The 17515-nt window shown below is 39.6% G+C and overlaps 2 protein-coding genes across 5 annotated transcripts in view; one reads left to right on the top strand and one right to left on the bottom strand.

Moving 5' to 3' along the window:
• rxraa (retinoid X receptor, alpha a) overlaps positions 1 to 7191 on the top strand; it is a 198712-nt gene extending 191521 nt beyond the window's left edge. For all 4 annotated transcript variants that reach the window (XM_078162358.1, XM_078162359.1, XM_033647604.2 and 1 more), the window contains exons 10-11: positions 1154 to 1259; positions 2259 to 7191. In XM_078162358.1, the coding sequence (XP_078018484.1) occupies positions 1154 to 1259; positions 2259 to 2406 (254 nt within the window). In that variant the 3' untranslated portion in view covers positions 2407 to 7191. The remainder of the gene's footprint in view (positions 1 to 1153; positions 1260 to 2258) is intronic.
• Positions 7192 to 9153: 1962 nt separating this feature from the next.
• wdr5 (WD repeat domain 5) lies at positions 9154 to 15970 on the bottom strand. The gene is made up of 14 exons (XM_033647608.2): positions 15812 to 15970; positions 14490 to 14599; positions 14289 to 14397; positions 13811 to 13884; positions 13494 to 13583; positions 12993 to 13082; positions 12742 to 12825; positions 12597 to 12652; positions 11978 to 12024; positions 10536 to 10611; positions 10306 to 10339; positions 10087 to 10161; positions 9875 to 9962; positions 9154 to 9697 (listed from the first exon to the last, which is right to left on the bottom strand). The coding sequence occupies exons 2-14, from the start codon at positions 14565 to 14567 to the stop codon at positions 9597 to 9599; spliced, it is 1002 nt and encodes a 333-aa protein (XP_033503499.1). The 5' UTR covers positions 14568 to 14599; positions 15812 to 15970; the 3' UTR covers positions 9154 to 9596.
• Positions 15971 to 17515: the final 1545 nt, after the last annotated feature.

The raw sequence follows: 17515 nt of genomic DNA, 5'->3' as shown, positions 1-17515 counted from the left end.
CCCTGTGGTACCCCGCACATCACTGCAGCTGAAGATGAAACATAATGACTGAAAAGAAAGAGAATTTCTATTTCAGAGGTCTGAATTAAGTCCTTTAAGAGCACTTAGAGATATATCTACACTCTGATTTAGTCTATTGCTTGATAATAGTTCAATAGTGTCAAAAGCAGCAATGAGGTCTAAAGCAATGAAATAGAACATTTACAAGTATCACCACAAATCAGACTGTTGTTTGTGACCCTTATGAGAGACTGGAATTTATCAAAAATGTTATTATAACACAACTAAGAGTTGATACCACATCCTTCTTTGTTTTTTTATGGAATTTCCCGCAAATATCTGGTCAAAGAAGACAGCGAGTTCTCTTTAATTGAAGCCTATGTCTTGCCAAGGCATGTGTCACTCCTGCTCTCAGTGTGCTGTTCTTGCTGTATTGAAACCTCATCCACATGGCACCAAAGTAAACTACACCAACCCATGAATGTGACCCAGGTTTTTAATGACTCAGTGTGGGAGCCTTCCTCTGTCCCTCTGGGGCCACTTTGGATCTGCTCACCCCAGACAAACTGATCCTCTGTGTTCCACATTTTGTTCAGGCCACATCCAGGCCTACTGGCCCCCGGGTTCACATCTCGTCCTGATTCCTTGTTAATTAGGGGTTCACAAGACTGGACTGACGAAAGAAAGCAACGGTGGGGGCAGTGGGCGGCGGGACTGCAAAGCTAAAAAGGCCCTCAGTCCTTCCTTTCCCACACTGTGTGATTGAATTCAGCCATTAACAAATGTTCATTCATTGTTGATCAATTGTGTGACCCTTTGTTCATCAGAAATGTTAATCAATGAAGTGTTTGTGTTGTTAGAGTCCTCCAGTGAAGCTTAAATTAGCACAGTCCTAATTGGACTAACCCAGAATGTGGCGACACACGTCCACAATGAGCCTGCGAGGTTAAAACTCAACTTGTAAGTTAGTAAGGCTCTGCTCTCCCTTGTAAACAACTGCAAGGCCTTGAGCAAGGCATTTGCATTTAGTTTTACTCACCAAAAGTAACAGCATTTAGCAAAGTTTGAGAAAGTGAAGAAGAATGTAAAAAAGGGGTGTAAACATGCAGAGTTGCTGTTAATTATTTTGTTTTTCATTTTTGTGTCTCCATAGACTCTAAAGGTCTGTCCAATCCAGGTGAGGTAGAAGCTCTGAGAGAGAAAGTGTATGCATCTTTAGAGGCCTACTGCAAACAGAAGTACCCCGACCAGCCTGGCAGGTATGAATACAAACACAAAAGTGACTGAGCACATTCTGACACACGTACTCATTTGCTCTCTATTCATACAAAGTGGCTCCTCACTCTTGGCAGGTATTTTGGTTTGATCCATCTTCCTTTTTTGCGTAAACTCTCTGAACTGCACAAACGTAAATCAAGCATTACAGAATTTTCTTCCATAGCAAAAATGTGTGCATGCCACTTGAGAATGACTTTGTCCATACAAGTAGTTCTTGCATGGGGAATGGACTAATGGACTGCAGTTGTATAGCGCTTTTCTAGTCGTACAACCACTCAAAGTGCTTTTACAATACATGTCACATTTAACTGACAGTCACACACTGGTGGCTGAGGATAACCTACACCTGCCACCTGCTACTCAGCACTCCCACACCAATGGAATAGCCATTGGGAGCAATTTTGGGTTCAGTATTTTGCCCAAGGATACTTAGACAATGGAACTGGAGGAGCTGGAGGTCTAAGCGTCGACGACCCGTTCTACCTCTGAGCCACAGCTGCCCCATTACTGGGGCCCAAAAGCTGGGTAAACTTGTCGCCAGTGGGTGTTACAGCAGCTCACATCACAACAACAACATGACAAGTGACAATACAATGAATTGAAATAAAAATAGACATCTGAAACATTATTAAACAGATCAGTATGTTGTAAGTGTTTTTAGCATTAGAATGGCAATTTTAGCGGCAATTTTAATGAATTGTTGGGTTCATAAAATATCTCTCTTGCCTTGGACATGCACTGAGCCGGGTCTGTAACATCTCGGGCACAGATGGGTACGGTCATATGTATTCTTTTAAGGAACTTGGAAGGAATTTCCCAAGTAGACTCAGGTCCACCTCTGCCATATGTATATGTGGCAGGCATAAGTTTGTTCTAAGATTGTTTTGCCTCAGGATCATCTCCCCCATCCCCTCCTCTTCTTGTCAGATGTACAGTGCTATTTTGGTCTTGCATCTAATTTGAGTCTTGTGTTGTGACAGATTTGCCAAACTGTTGCTGCGGTTACCAGCGCTTCGCTCCATTGGCCTCAAGTGTCTGGAGCACTTGTTCTTCTTCAAGCTCATCGGCGACACGCCCATCGACACGTTCCTCATGGAGATGCTAGAAGCCCCGCATCAAATGACATAATAGCAGAGAGGGTTGAGCCCTCCTCACCCTCTCCCTCCCCCCCTCAAACCCCAACATCTCCCACCAGCCCTGGATCGGGAGCAGGGTCCTTTTTGAAATCCCGTCTCCAGCAAGGGACAGATCACATGACGATTTTTGGATGGAGAACCTCTCCCTTCCTCCCATCCCTCCCTACCCCCTCTCCCTTTGATGTGTTTCAAAACAATGAATTCATCATGTCTATGGGTCTGTTTTATACCTTGTAAAAATATATAAATAAGAAATATATATATATATGAAAATCACACGGCAACACGAGTGACAACAGCGGACTGAAATAAGGTCGGACAGAGGACAAAAGAAACGAATTGAGCCATCGTCTTCATCCTTGCTTTTCCTACACCTTGACGAGAAAAAGCAGAGATGATCAGGTTTTAACACCAACAGTTATGCTTGCAGGTATTTTGAAAAAAAAAAAAAAAGAAACAACAAAAAAAAAATAACGGCGGTGATGTCATATTTTGGACACTCAGCGTTGTGATCGGGACAATCGTGGACTGGGAGAGCCTCGGGCTGTCTAGACTTGGACCTGAGCCCTCTCTCGCTCTTTCAGGACTGAACTTACTTCGGGGAGGGACGGTGGGGGGACGGTAACGTCTGCTTCAAGGAACTCGTCTGTTCTGCCTGACTCGACTGAACACGTCAAGTCTTGCACTAGCTGTTTTTGAAGTGTGAGCTTTCTGGAGTAGAACTCAGAGGTGGGTTAACATGACTGCAAGTGCTCAAAAACCTCAGGTCTCTGCCCAATTCCAACAAATACAACCATGTCTTACTCTATTAGCACTGTGCAACACCGGGGAGGACGACGTGTTAGTTCACTAATCAGCCCTTCAGTTAATGTTAATCGATTGGACGAGAGTTGGGAGAGCTTGTTATGTACAATCTGTGCGGGCCCTCTGCACACATGAAGATGCAGGCTGTTGTCAAGTAGCCACACATTAGCTTTATGCTACATGATGCTCTGAACGGCTACCAGCAGGCGCAGAAACAACCTCTGTCATCCTATTTTAAACATTTGGCCTTTGTTGCAACCTCACAGGTGATCACATCGAACGTGGACGGCTAGAAATTGAGTGCACGGTCTCATCTGTGGGGAAACGTCGTCGTTTCGCCAGTCTCTGAGCTCCTTTTTTGTCCCTTCTCCAACCTCTCCGCTTCTCATTTCATGTGAATTTCAGCACACCATTTACACCTCCACACTCAGAAATCCCTCCGCCTCCATGTGGCGGGTATTACAGTAGCTTTTTCAAGACACCTCATATCTACTTGTACAGAAAGTTACAACCGTATACAGTATTGACGTTATTTTCAGTTTTGATTTTAACAACAGCAATGCACAATTACCTCTGTTTCCATCCCTCCGACCTTCAGTTCTTGACATTCATTGAACCATCCACAGTGTGCGGGAGAAGTGCTCGCCGTTGCAGCAGAGCCATTATTTGTTTATTTGTTTGTTACTTGGCACTTAACCTCATGACAGCGGAGTCGGGTTCCTAAACGGAGAGCTGATGTTGATGTAACTGACCTCTGAGGTGGAATTTGGCCCAGGCTCCATCAGGGATGCCCCAGTTGTTTTCCTCCTCAGAGGGACACACACACTTGCTCTCTCTGCACTTCTCTGGACAACCAAGTGTCATACAAGTTGAACTGAAATGTTAGCTATCTCCATGTTATGTATAAATATGCTTTATGCCCATATTCTGCTTATTCTGTCCCTCCTCCTATCCTTTTCTCTAAATGCTGCAGCTGCTGCAAAACTATGCATTGAGTGCATTTCCAAAGATTGTCTACAGAGCGGGTGCATGTTAGTATGGCTTATTTAGGTTATATCCCCACTATTCAGAAAGGTAATAGTCATTTTATACTGGTTTATTCAGCCCTCAGTCGAAAGTGTGTTATGGAAAAGTGGAGCATAGCAGAGTTTAAGGACATTGAATCAAGAATTGCCTTTCTATATCTGCTTATTCACCACTATTTCATAAACACCTTGACATTATCTGGACCTTAAAAAAAACCGAGCACTGTGTTTTCATCATTCTGTGACAGACTGAAATGATTAATGGTCTTAAGTGTATGGTGTCCTGAGTGTGCCACTTCAACAGTCATTTTCCAGGATTTATCAATAATTCATAATCTTCATTGAGATCTGATGTGTGAAGTGTTTATTTTTTAGATTTTCTTTTATTAACATATGCTCAAATTACAAAAAAAAAAATGTGTCAGGCTTCCATTCATGCATTTGAAAATATTATTTTAGAAAGAAAAAAGTAAGTAAAGGGACGAAGATACTTATCCAAAAACATACGAAAAAAGGGAGGGGAAAAAAACAACAACTAAAAAATAAAATTTAAAAATAAAAAACACACACATGCAAAGACAAAAATATTAAATACAATGAAGGTGTACTAAAATTAAATCTTAGGACATTTTGTAGCACAAACATATACATTTTTTTATTAAGAAATTCACGAATGGATCAGAAATGGTCAAAGTTGATAAAGAAAAACAAGAAATTGTTCAGGATCAATCCCCCACCCCTATTTGGTTCTTCATTTTTTGCCATTTATTGGAATATAACAGATCACCAAAGTCAACATGAAAATTTAAGTTGAGGTTGGTCCAGCAAGAGTTGCATCCCTGTGTTCCCTTAATTTTTTTAGCGGTGTGTATCACTATGAATCTACTAATTCCAGTTTGTGATTGCTTTGATTTAAAGTGTCACTCAAAAATAAAGTCCGACCCTCGGAGCAGCAGCAGGAGCTTTGATCCGCCCTTAAAGCTAATTTTATTTGTCAGCATATTCAAATGTTAATAATTAAGTAAGGAAAAGTCTTTAATTGTTCTAGTGGCACTGTCAGGACTCCATATCCTCCTGATGACACCAGTGGCCATGTATCATTTTATTTTAAACCATGATTTGGGTCCAGTTTCACAGAAGGGGTTAACTTTGCAAATGTTAATCCATCTCTGTGAAACTGATCCCCAGGTGCCCAATGATTTCTTTCCTTATGAGGAAAAAACAAAGAATGGGTTCAGATGCCAGCTCTGAAATGTCACATACTGTACACTCGCCACAAGCAGGACGACACCAGTCACTCTCAGAGAGCAATTTGAGTAAGGACAGTGAGGGATGTGGCGGCTATTGAAGAGCTGCGAGCTCCCTCTAGTGGAAGAGAAGCAGCGTTGCAACATTACTTGAATTTTTCTACAAGTATTTAATCAGACAAAAAAAGATGGCACTTTCTCGCTGCGCTATTATCATCAGTGTTTGTTTCGATAAGACAAAACCTCAGTGTCTGTGCTTGTTAAAACTGAAAAAAAGAAGAAGAAGCAATAACTTCAGTATGACCTATTGGCTTGTGGTTTTATTCACGTAACAATTTCAGTGAGGTGGCCTGTATTATTACGAACTATCCAGGTGACAGTATTGACTGCCAGTTTGAGCTCAGTTTACAGTATTTATATTCTGGAAGAATTATACATGTTTGTCTGTTAAAACAAAAGAAATCTTAATTTGTTTCAATGTGAGTGTTACGGCAAAGAGAAGCTTTACTCTTTTTGTAAGACTGGGCTAAATCTGCTGATTTTTTTTAAAGGAACGTTGCAGAATTTAACCAAGAAAAGCAGATATTAATGAAGCAAACGTTTGTTTCTTGACTGGGTGACCCAATTTTAAAATGATTAACCTCCTGCTCCCTTAAGTCTGATGTCTCCTCCTCTTAGTTTACTGTGATTGGTGATTGCAGGTCTCTTAAAGCCATAAATTGGATGATGTGAGCTCGCACTCCCCCCCTGCCCCGCCCTTGCAGGAAATAGACAGACAAGGATCTTTTTGACGAGATAAAGAAAGGATCACCTACATGAAATGATCACCTACATGAATGCTTTATAACATAAAGCTATATTTTGTTAATATGTATATGTGTATATATTTATAAATATATATCGACAGATCTGTTCCTTGAGTATTTCCAATATTGAAAGAGGGAGACAAGTCTTTCAGACCAAACTGTTCCACACAGTAAGACTCAGAGTTTTATGGTGTTTTTTTCCATACATATCTGAGGGGTTTTTTTTGCATTTCGATCATGACTTTATAAAAAAAAAAATCAATCCTGATCAACCAGCAGAATCGCAGCAGTTTTAAACTCAAAAGAACCAGCTTCTAAGCAGTTTATGGGACCTCAAAAACCATGAAAGAGAAAAAAAAAACAAAAGGTTAAGACTTTAAACCCTCCAAAATGTATGTGTTGCTTGGCAATTGTATGTTCAAACAGTGTAATCAGGAAAAAGCTGAGCTTGTGACACAATCACTGCTTTCTTTGTTGCATAGATGGTAAAATGTTCAAGTAAGAAAAAAGAAAAGGAAAAAAAAAACACTTGGAAAAAGATCTATTTTTGTACAAAGGTAATTTTATCCCTTGCTTGTGTACTCTGTTCTTTCCCCCTTTTTCTTCTGCGGGCTGTTGTATACGTTGTGGAAAAGCTTATTCAGCGAGGCAATTTTCAGATTGAAAATTTTAAGCTGCGAGGAATTGTTGGCTTCGGCACCTCAGTAACTGTGTCGCCTTTTTACTTTGCCATTTTTCAACCTGTCGCTGCAATGATGGGAATGTCTTCTTTCATTATATTTTTGTCGATTTTTAAAAGGAGATGGAATTTTGTCATCTGTTCTTTGTGGGTTGCTCTCTGATGTTCTATCTTTCATGGACAGAAAAAAAAGGTTATTAAAAAAACTCAAAGTGAGCTCGACTGATGGCGGATGATTCTGTGTAATGTTCAAAGTGCACGTTAAAGGAATAGTGTGGATGTTTTTGAAGTGGGGTCGCATGAGGTCACATATCCATAGTGAGTTTATGACATACAGTAGATGTCAGTCGGCACGCCCCCAGTTTGGAGAAGCAGACCGGAGTCCGACACAGAAGCGAAGCAATGTGCTGCTGTGGATGGGGTCCGCAACAAAACATATTTTAGTCACTTAAAAAAAGAAGTCCTACCTTAAGAAATCAGTATTAGTTTAAGTGTATACCACATTTTTACCTTTCCATCAGACAGCAATTTCCAAAAGAAAGCTTTCTCTCTTCCAAACCAGACTCCATTGATAAAATCATGAATTTAACATCACTGAACACAGACACTGCTGGTCCACTGCTGCCTCCATCAGTTAAGTTTGTCTTGCTGTATGACTGTGGTGTTTAAAAGGGTTCGTTTGGATTCGCCAAAGTCACACAATAACACAAACTAAGTGATCAAGGTAGACCAGCAGCTCCTGTGTTCAGTGAGCTAAAATTACTGTTTTTGTCAATGGAGTTTGGTGGCTTTGATGAGAGCATAGATGGGGAACTGAAGCTGTCTGCGGCAAGGTAAAGCAGTGAACATATCCTTAACGTAGTGTACACTTCAACCAATGGCCAACCAAGCTGTTAACAGCTTTAGTTGCTCATCCATGCTCTTGTGAGAACCACCAGACTCCATTGACAAAAACAGCAATTTTAGCTTGATGAACACAGGAGCTGCTGGTCTATCACTACTTAGTTTGTGAAGTAGTGTGACTTTGGTGAATCCAGACTAACCCTTCTGAATGCCAAAGCCACTCAATGACACAAACAAAATAAATATCTGAGGCAGTGGTAGACCAGCAGCTCCTGTGCTCAGCAGTGTTATATCACTGTTTTTCTCAATGGAGTCTGGCTTGGGAGAGAGCAATGTAACGGCTTAATTTTCCCATTGGAAATCACTGTCTGACGTTAAGGTAAAGCATTGAAAATACTCCCAACATAGCATACACTAACTTTGACACTTTTTTAGATGGCTACAATATGTTGTGTTGTGGACCCCATTCACAGCAGTACACTGATTAGTTTCCATGATGTACTCCTGTCTGCTTCTCCAAACTGGGGATGCACCAAGTGACATCTACTGTATGTAATACACCGTCTACGGCTAAGTACCCCATACAACCCCACCTCAAAAATATCTGAACCATCCCTTTAAGGTGGCAAAAACAGCCAACATCACATTCACTCACGACTCGGTAACATGAAACATACAAAAACTGGTTTTATTAAGTCTCGGGGGTTATAGCTGTCAAATGCAAACATGTATTCCACAAAAGTCCAGGTTAACTACAGAGAACAGATGCTGCTGGCTTTGTGTGCAGAACTACAGTAAGAGCTAATCAAGCAGAAGAGACCATTAAAAAAAAAAACAAAGACAGCTAAAATAATCAAAACACAATACGTCAATGTAATATGTACAAATCCTAGAACACAAAGTAACTGCATTTGGTCACTGTAAAATGTTAAAATTAGACATTTGGGGGGGGGACTAAATATAATTATCCGACTGGATTGTATAAAATTCATAACATTTGGGTTTTCTGTCACTGTCACATTATGTGACATCATACGTCACATTTTCTTGAGGCAGTTTTGACTTGGCTCATGTACTTCCTAAACTTTAGATCCTTGTTTGCTGCCTGAATTGGACTCACAAACTTTGTAAATATATTCTGGCACACAGCGCACAACTGAGATCTGGCACTGGATATTAAGGAAAAGAAAGAGAAACACTACTTGAATAAATAACAGCCATACGGATCTGCAGATTTTTTTAATATCTAAAGCTTGATGTCAAAGTCACCTCTCCACCTCGAAGTCATTTAGACGGTACTACACAATTACACAGACAAATTAAAGGCAAAATAAATCATAGAAATAAGTGTTACATTTATTGTACAAGACCAGAAATGCACGTGTGTGAGTGAACAGAGAAGCAGTGACATCAGGGTTAATGCAGTGTCAAAAATACTGAAGCACCAGAACAGAGAATCGGCGTTATTGTAAAGAATACCAAAAGTCTCCAGCATCCCTGTGGAGACAACACAATGTGGCACATTAACAGACACGTGGAATAGATGTCAGATGCGACATGAAGAACACGTCCGCTGTAGAACTGACTCGGCTGATACTGTGTGTGGCTGCGTCTCATTTGGTTCTCCTCGCTGAATTTCATTACCTGAAAGCCCTGTGCATCCCGCAGGAGCTCTCTGTTAGAAAAAAGTCCTCTTTTCTTACAACAAAACATAGAAAAAAATGTAGAAAAAAAAATAAAGGAAAGAAATATGAATGGCCCAAAAGATCCAAAAGGGCTTAGCAGTCGCTTCTCCATAGCTTGATGGTTTTGTCATTTTCTAAAGCCGCGGATGCGATGATGTTCTCTGTCGGGTGGCAGGCGGTGGAGATGACGACGTCTGAAAAGAGAACGCGAGAAGGAAAATTGAAATAGTGCTCAGAACTGTGTGACAGTTTAATAAACATGTTGCACCACAGCCACAAATATCTGGCTAACTGAAAGACAGCTGACACTGCATTAGGACAACACGTCACATTTTAAGCGTATTAAGATTTAAACAGTGTGTGTCCTGTACCCGTGTGGCCCTGGAGCTTCTGCACGATCTCCTTCGTCTGCAGGTTCCAGATATAAACCATGTTGTCCTCCGAGCCTGACACGATCCACTGCGAGAGAGCACCCACTTAGCTTCAGTTACATTTAACTGCACGTGTCAATCATTTCAAAGCGTAGAATATAAATATACAAACTGCAAGTGAGACGTTAAACGCCAGGTACAAACGTTCTTACCTTTCCACCGGTGACGGAGAAATTTGCAAATATGCAGTACTTCTCATTTTTGTGGCCTGTGTACGTTTTCAAGCACTGAAATGTTGGAGGAATAAAAGTTAATTATGTGTATCAAACGGTCAAAACTATCAGCAGCAGATAAGTATTTACAACTTGCACTCTTTTAATAAAAAAAACCCTACAATTTGATTTTTGTATTTTCTTAGGTTGAATGCTCACCTTTCCTTTACTGTAGTCCCACAGCTTCAGCGTGCTGAAAGGTAAACACAAACACAGCAGTGCATCTGTTAAACACCTCGCCTTGAAACACTAATGCTGAATGCTATAGAAATGATAATGTTACACTGCCTCCTGCTGGTGAAACTTCTAAACTACATAATGGCCACCTTCTAAAACAGAAAGGAGCACTGACTTGACTCCACTGTGTGCAGGTAGTGGTTAATACTCACTTATCCAGTGTAGCAGCCAGGATGTATTTCCCATTGGGGGAGAACTTCACAAATGACACAGGAGGGTTGTCATCATCTGATATAAACACAACAACAGGAGCACGTCAGCACACAAACAGGGAAATGATATCTCAACAACTAACCTACTTGGCTTTTTTACACATTTTATGATGCTTTATTTCAGACAGAGTTGGAATTTTCTGTCACTTATCAACAGACAACTTCCATTTTCTTACTTTTCTTTAATAACAAAAACGAGAATAAGGGGAAAATCTGCACAAAATGTGACTTAGGTGTGTTTCCAACCAACTTTTTTTTGCGCAATTTCAACTTGCGTATTCAAAAAATGGAGTGAAAAGGCTAATAATTGAGGAAAAAAATGGAAACACTGCAAAAAAAACCAAAAAAAACCCCAAAATGTACGCTTGGGGACGGCGGGAAAAGTTGGTATATCAATAAATGGTAAATGCAACTAAGTGCAATGGAAACAGATTCAGCTAAAAAATTATGATGTACAGTTATAACATACTGTCACGCAAGCTCTCTTCTTCATCTCTGGTTAGCTTTTAACAGCTTATGTATGGACACTGCGCTGTTACCAGAACTCTTCCAAGAGCACATAGCTGTAATATTAGATTTAAAAACTCGTTTTCCATCGTCAAGTGTACTCTCTCTTATTTTACATCCATTGTGTTCCTTCATTTGAGGTTTGACTGGTCCTCTTTTAATTACGTCATCTCATTGCGCACTCCTCTGCAGTGGTACACTGACTGGAGAATTAGCGCCACCTACTGCTTATCTTAACGAACCGACCACAAATATTCGCATAGTGTTGTCACGATACCAAAATCTTTGTTTCGGTACCAATACCAATATGAATTTCGATACTTTTCGATACTCTTTGGTACTTTTCCTAAGGAAAAGTCCTTTTGGATACAAACCTTTAGAACAATAAATAGTAGGGGTGTAATGGTTCCAAAAAAATCATGGTTCGGTCAGTACCTTGGTACGGACGTCACGGTTTGGTAACTCATATGTTCCACCAAGTTTGTGTTGTCTCGTGTTGTCTCCCGCCAGCTGCGAATGTTGATACAGGTGTTGTCATACACACCACTTGCGCAATCTGTGCTCCAATAGGAACAAGAAAGGCGTTTGTGTGCATAATTGAGTAAAATAAATTAACTAAATTAATGAATTGAATCAATTTCAAAGTACCGGTATTTTCCAAATGCAGTATAGTACCGTTTGGAATACTCTAGTACCGCGATACTATTTTAGTACCGGTATACCATGCAACGCTATATTCGCATAACAGTAGAGGATGGAGAAGTGCATACATGTCTGAAAATGAGGCTAAAATTTGAGCTACATTTGAATGGAAACCCAACTAATGATGAGAGGACTGAAGGCCTGAAAGCAAAGCACACACACAGTAATCTTACCTATGAGTGTCTTTAAACACTGCCCCGATGCCGTGTCCCAAATTCGGCTGGGAAAATTAAGAGAAAAATAATTAAATAATGGACAGACAAATTGTCAGGTAACACCATGAAAAAAGCATGTGTATAGCATGTGTAATATTGTCACAACAAATCAGGAAGCAATAGAAATTTTGAAGCAGAACATTCGTAGCTCAGCTACACAAACATGTACAGTAGGGAGTGTTGCCAGGTGAACCAGACCAGCTTGTTGTTGTTTTTTTTTTTTTTAAATGCCATCATAACTGTCTGCGAGTCAAAACCGCAGCCAGACACACAGATAGGCAGACAGCTCATCAACTCTGTGATGCAGTTGTCATGTGGTGTTTAGATGCTTTGAGCAGGACACTGTATATTTGATACTGGGTGCTGTGCTAATGCTAACTCGCTAATCAGCTTTTGAAACCGGGTAAACTGGTTTACATGAATACATAATTGCATGTTGTACTGTGACAAATAGTTGTCATGATACATTACTCTGCTAATGAGAACTTCAGCTTGACATTTTCTATTGTCACTTGTGTGAATGTAAACTTGTAATTGTAGTAATTGTAATTGTAATTGTAATGTAGTTTGTTCTCACCAAAGGCCGTCATAGCTACTGGACACAATCAGGGAGCCATCTCTGTTAAAATGAACCTGCAAGCGGAGACAGATCGTGTTATTACTGGCACTGTGTCAATGTTATGTCTAGAAGTTTGAGTGTTGAGAATAAAAAAATAACTTACAGCCGAGACAGGGTCAGAATGAGCTGGCAATGTTTTCAAACACTTCCCGGTCTTCACATCCCATATCCTTACACTCTCATCAAACTAGAAGCACAAAAAAAAAAAACAAAAAAAAAAAAACACATCAAGTTTTACTGTCTCCCAAACACGCACACAGACATGCTTACAATGCTCACAGCGAGCGCTTCAGCAAAGGTCTAACATCTGCTTTCCATTTACTGCTTGTTTTACGCCAGGAGCTTCGTACTCACCGATCCTGACACGATGAGATTGGACTGGGGGTTGAAGTTGCAGCAGAAGACGTAGTTGCTGTGACCTTTTAGAGTTTTTAAGCATTTCCCCTAGATGAAAGAAAAATGGGCTGAAATGTCATATTCTCGCTGGTAACAGAAAGGAAGGAAAGAATTACTTCTCATTCAGCGCACAACCAGTGTTGGACTGGTGTCAGCGAGTTAGCGCTGGGAGTAAATGCAGCTTTAATGGGGATAAAAATTTTACTCCGACAGAAACCACGGATATGAATTTTTACAGTTTGCTTGAATTTAATGTTCGTGCTCCATGAATTTATAACGCTACAAGACAGTCACTGCCGCAGCCTCTGTGTAGACTGGGTCCTTTACTTTTATAGCAGGGCATGTTCTGTTCAGTGATATTGTGAAGCCCCCTGGAAATGAAGCGTGATCTGATTGTACTGCTGTGATACAATAACTCATATTATTAAAGTAAGTTAGTCAATGAATCTGTTCTCTTACCGAGCTCACGTCCCAGATCTTGAGGGTTTTGTCATCCGATGCAGACACCAGGAGGTTGGAGTCAGAGGACCAGGCCACGTCAGATATACCCTGCAGGTTCATGGGCAACAAATTAGCAACATCAAGGATGGAACCAGTGTAAGTACAGTGAGTAATAAAACCATGGCTCACTCATATTCTTCACTTTTAATAGCCTTTTTTGAATTATATTTTTTGTGCTACAACCTCTCTGCATGGGTGGTAAAACTATGACAAGTACAATCCCATCGTTAAAAACAAACGCTGTAGCGGTAAAACTGAAAATCTGTTAAACTCACGAGTTTGTGTCCAGATATGGTTTTCTCAAACTTGCCGTCGTATGCTCCCCAGATTTTGATGAGTTTATCAGCAGCTGTGAAGACAAAATACACATGAAGTCAGTGTTGCAACAGCCTCCGAAAATCTAGACTCCCTACTCTAAACAGATGTTTTATAATATGGCAAAATACTGATAGAGGCAAAAAAATAAAATATATAAAAATAGTATTTACAGTAGACTTGAGCAATGAATTGATTAACCAATTAAAAACAAAATTAATTGGCAACCATTTAGATAAAGGTTAATCATTTCAGCTCTGAGAAATCGTGAATGCCTTTTTTTCACTATTGTTTAACATTTCTAAGACTAAACGATTAATCAATAAAATAGTCTGCAGATTAAAAGATAATAAACTAATTGTTATTGCAGCACTAATACTCTGTGGCCCATATGTGGTTTAAAGGAAACATGCCAGAGAAAACAGGCAAAGAACTCACATGAGCTGGCGAGCCACTCTCCGCTCGGACTGAATTTGACAGAGGACACGGCTTTAGTGTGACCAGCTAATGTGAATTTCAGGCTGTAGTTTGGCTTAGCGGGTGCAGACTGTAGAGGAAACAAAACATCACTTTGTGTGACAAACTGCAATAGAATGGGAAGCTGCAGGAAACAGTAAAGACATGTAGGGAAATCCAAACCTTGCTTTGACTGGCAGATGCCGATGGGACCACTGGAGGTTTTGTGTCGGTCTCTGGTTTCTTATCTTCTGTTGCCATGGTGAGGGAATGAGCATCTACTGAGCACGATACTGAAACAGAGGAAACAGATTTTGAGATAAGTTAAGAGTTACATTCTTTACAAGTTAGTGCAGTGGTTTTTAAACTTTTTGTGCCCAAGGCACACCAGAGGGCAAGACAAAATCTCAAGGCACACCTGTATGTATGTATATCTGTGCACAACAGCTTCTATAATATGTGTTACAACTCTTATCAATACGTAAGACAATAAAAATAATAAAGAATAAGCCCATTAGCTTTCGTAGGTGTCTACTGACAGTTTGCTGGTGCTTTACTATCATTTACTCCATAGAATAAATCAATCCATCGTCCCACTCACAGGTTTCTCCTTTTAAATGTTATCATGCCTCACACTGGCTGCCAATCAGGGCTTTAATGTGTCACACAATAATAATTCCCACTGGCAAATGGTGACAAATAGGTTCCCTGTATACATTTTTTAAATTAAATGAAATGAAATTACATTTTTAGCTAGAGTTTGCCTCTTTATTAGGAAATGGGTATGCACAACATACTGAATACTGCAGCAATATACCAGTTGCATGGCACACCTGGATTGGTATCACGGCACACCTTACAAACTCAGTGGTTCTCACATGGTGCAAGTGCTGCTGCAGAGCAATACAACCACTGGGAATGACACTGTATGTCTCAGTAACCGCTGTAATTACTGCTTTAGGAAGAATTTTATAGTCTTTAGCTGTTACAATAGCAAACTGCGTGGCTGCTTTCTACTTTAGCTTAGCATTACCTATAAATCCAGTTAGCTATTTGAGCTAGCAAGCAGCTAGCTAACATTAACTAGCACTTTTAGCGTTTAAGGGATTAAACAGAAATATTTTAAACAGTTAGCTAGGACAGTAAGAGTAGTTAGAGGGTGTCAGTTACAAAAACGTTCATGTTAATACGTATTTAAATGCAGTACTTTTGAAAAGAATAAATATGAAACAAAGGACGACACGCAATCCTTCCCTGGCAAGTTCATGTCTGACAGTAGCTTTCATCATACTGTAAATATTTACTCCATCATTTAGGATTTGAAGCCCGACTGAGAGAGATACCAACTCAATCTTAAACCCAACAGTTTGATATGAAAGCTAACATCAGGCTGATCGTGGAGCCGTCTGCTTTAAACGCATTGATGCTGTTGACAAATTGGTTGAGCTGCCGCGGAGGGGCCCTCCATTCAAACAATGAGAAATCAGACACGAGCCGATACTCACCGGGGTTTGATGCAGAGGGGATACACACTGAGGATCCTCGGGAACACTGGAGGGAGAAATGAGCGCAGATTTATTCAGACGATCATGGAGAACCGCATAAATCAAACGGCTCGCTCCTGGATGTTTGCCTGCGAGGAGAAGCGGGGAATGTGGTGTGGTGGTAATTCACTGCGCATGCGCGGTACCTTCAGGAGGAACGGAAGCTAATGAGGGACAAGAAGCGTCAAAGGCAAATAGACTTCTTTTAAATCAACATTATATTGTACGGATACATATATTTCATTTTATAACACTAGAAATTCTCATTTTAACATCATATATGAAATAAAAATATCAAACATCACAAAAGACAAGAACATGAAACAAAACTAATAGACCTAGACAAAACTGTATGAGGGAGATGTAAACTTAGGCCTAATACACTTTATTTGTTTTTATAATGCTATATAGAAATTTCCCAATTATTTGAGATGTGTAATAGCTTTCTTGTTTGTTGTTATCTTTGAAACAGAGTCAAAGAGATATTGTAGTTCAACACAAAACAGACAGATAGGCTATCTAGTGTAACCTGAAGAACTCCTTATGGATGTGATATTTGCCAACAAGACATAAACCTGAGAGCACTGTAAGTACAATGTGAGCCTGTAGGCTATTACAGTTCAGAAACAAGACCATGTCTTCCAATATTGGTGTCAATCTATTAAAACGTAGAGAAATCAATAGAAACTTCAACCCAGAATTCTTGAGAGAAAGGACTGAATATATGGGAAATTGATTCAATTCTGTTTTACAGAAAGAACATATTGGAAAAATATCTCCTTTAAATGTTTGTAATAATGTATTACAGGGGTAGTATTTATGTAGCCTAATATCTTCAAGTGAACTTATTTTATTTTATTTGGAATGAGGAATTTATTTGGGTCTGGCCAAACTTTCTCTGCTAAGTTTCTGGAAAAGTTAGTTTTCATTAAAAAAAAAAAAAAAAAGATTTGGAGCTCAGATGTGAGCTCAATATATTTCTGATATGCTGATTATTACACTTATGATCAGATAGGTCTTTCCCACCAATTAAGAATTTGTGGTTTTCTCCAATCAAAGGGCCATATAACAATGCATTTTGATGAAAAACACTAGCTTTGGCTGTATGCGTTTTATAACACGGTTATATTCTTTCTGAGAAACATTTTTAGAGGCTGCCTCTATCAGTAAGTACATCTAAGAGGGAGATTACACATGTATCAGTCCATTCTTTATGTCTTTGGACTTGTTTCTAGACAATAGGCCTGCATACTGATCCCATATTATACATGAATGTAAAGAAAAAATATGTTTGTAAGGAATCTCCCAAAGAGTGTGTTTGTGAAAATTACAAAGCTTTAGAGGCCGTTTGTTACACTTATAATCACAAGATATTAGAAATCTTAGGCCAACACAAGTATCAAATACTAGATAAGGAAGTGATAGTTACTGACAGTTATTTTTAGACAAAGGCAAACACTCTTATTTTGTCACTTTAGTTTTAATGGTGGTTTTTCTGTTTACTGTTTGAAACATCTGAGCTCAATTAATGTGTGCCTAATTTTATCACCATTTGATCATGGTAATAAAAAGGAAAATACATATGCTGTAGGGATTACAATAATACAGTCAATGTTATGCTGCCCTCTAAGTATATAGCCTATACAAACTATTTTATTTAGCATT

Source organism: Epinephelus lanceolatus, chromosome 19 (assembly GCF_041903045.1).
Source record: "Epinephelus lanceolatus isolate andai-2023 chromosome 19, ASM4190304v1, whole genome shotgun sequence".
Classification (NCBI taxonomy): domain Eukaryota; kingdom Metazoa; phylum Chordata; class Actinopteri; order Perciformes; family Serranidae; genus Epinephelus; species Epinephelus lanceolatus.
This window is presented reverse-complemented; position numbering and strand designations above follow the sequence as displayed.

Excerpts from the sequence above, each read along its gene's own strand:
- wdr5 (XM_033647608.2), bottom strand. The coding sequence starts at position 14,567 with ATGGCAACAGAAGATAAGAAACCAGAGACCGACACAAAACCTCCAGTG. Across the intron at positions 13,885-14,288 it reads AGAGTGGCTCGCCAGCTCAT|CTGCTGATAAACTCATCAAA; the intron begins GTGAGTTCTTTG and ends TTGTCTTCACAG. Across the intron at positions 9,698-9,874 it reads GAAGCTCCAGGGCCACACGG|ACGTCGTCATCTCCACCGCC; the intron begins GTACAGGACACA and ends TTCTCTTTTCAG.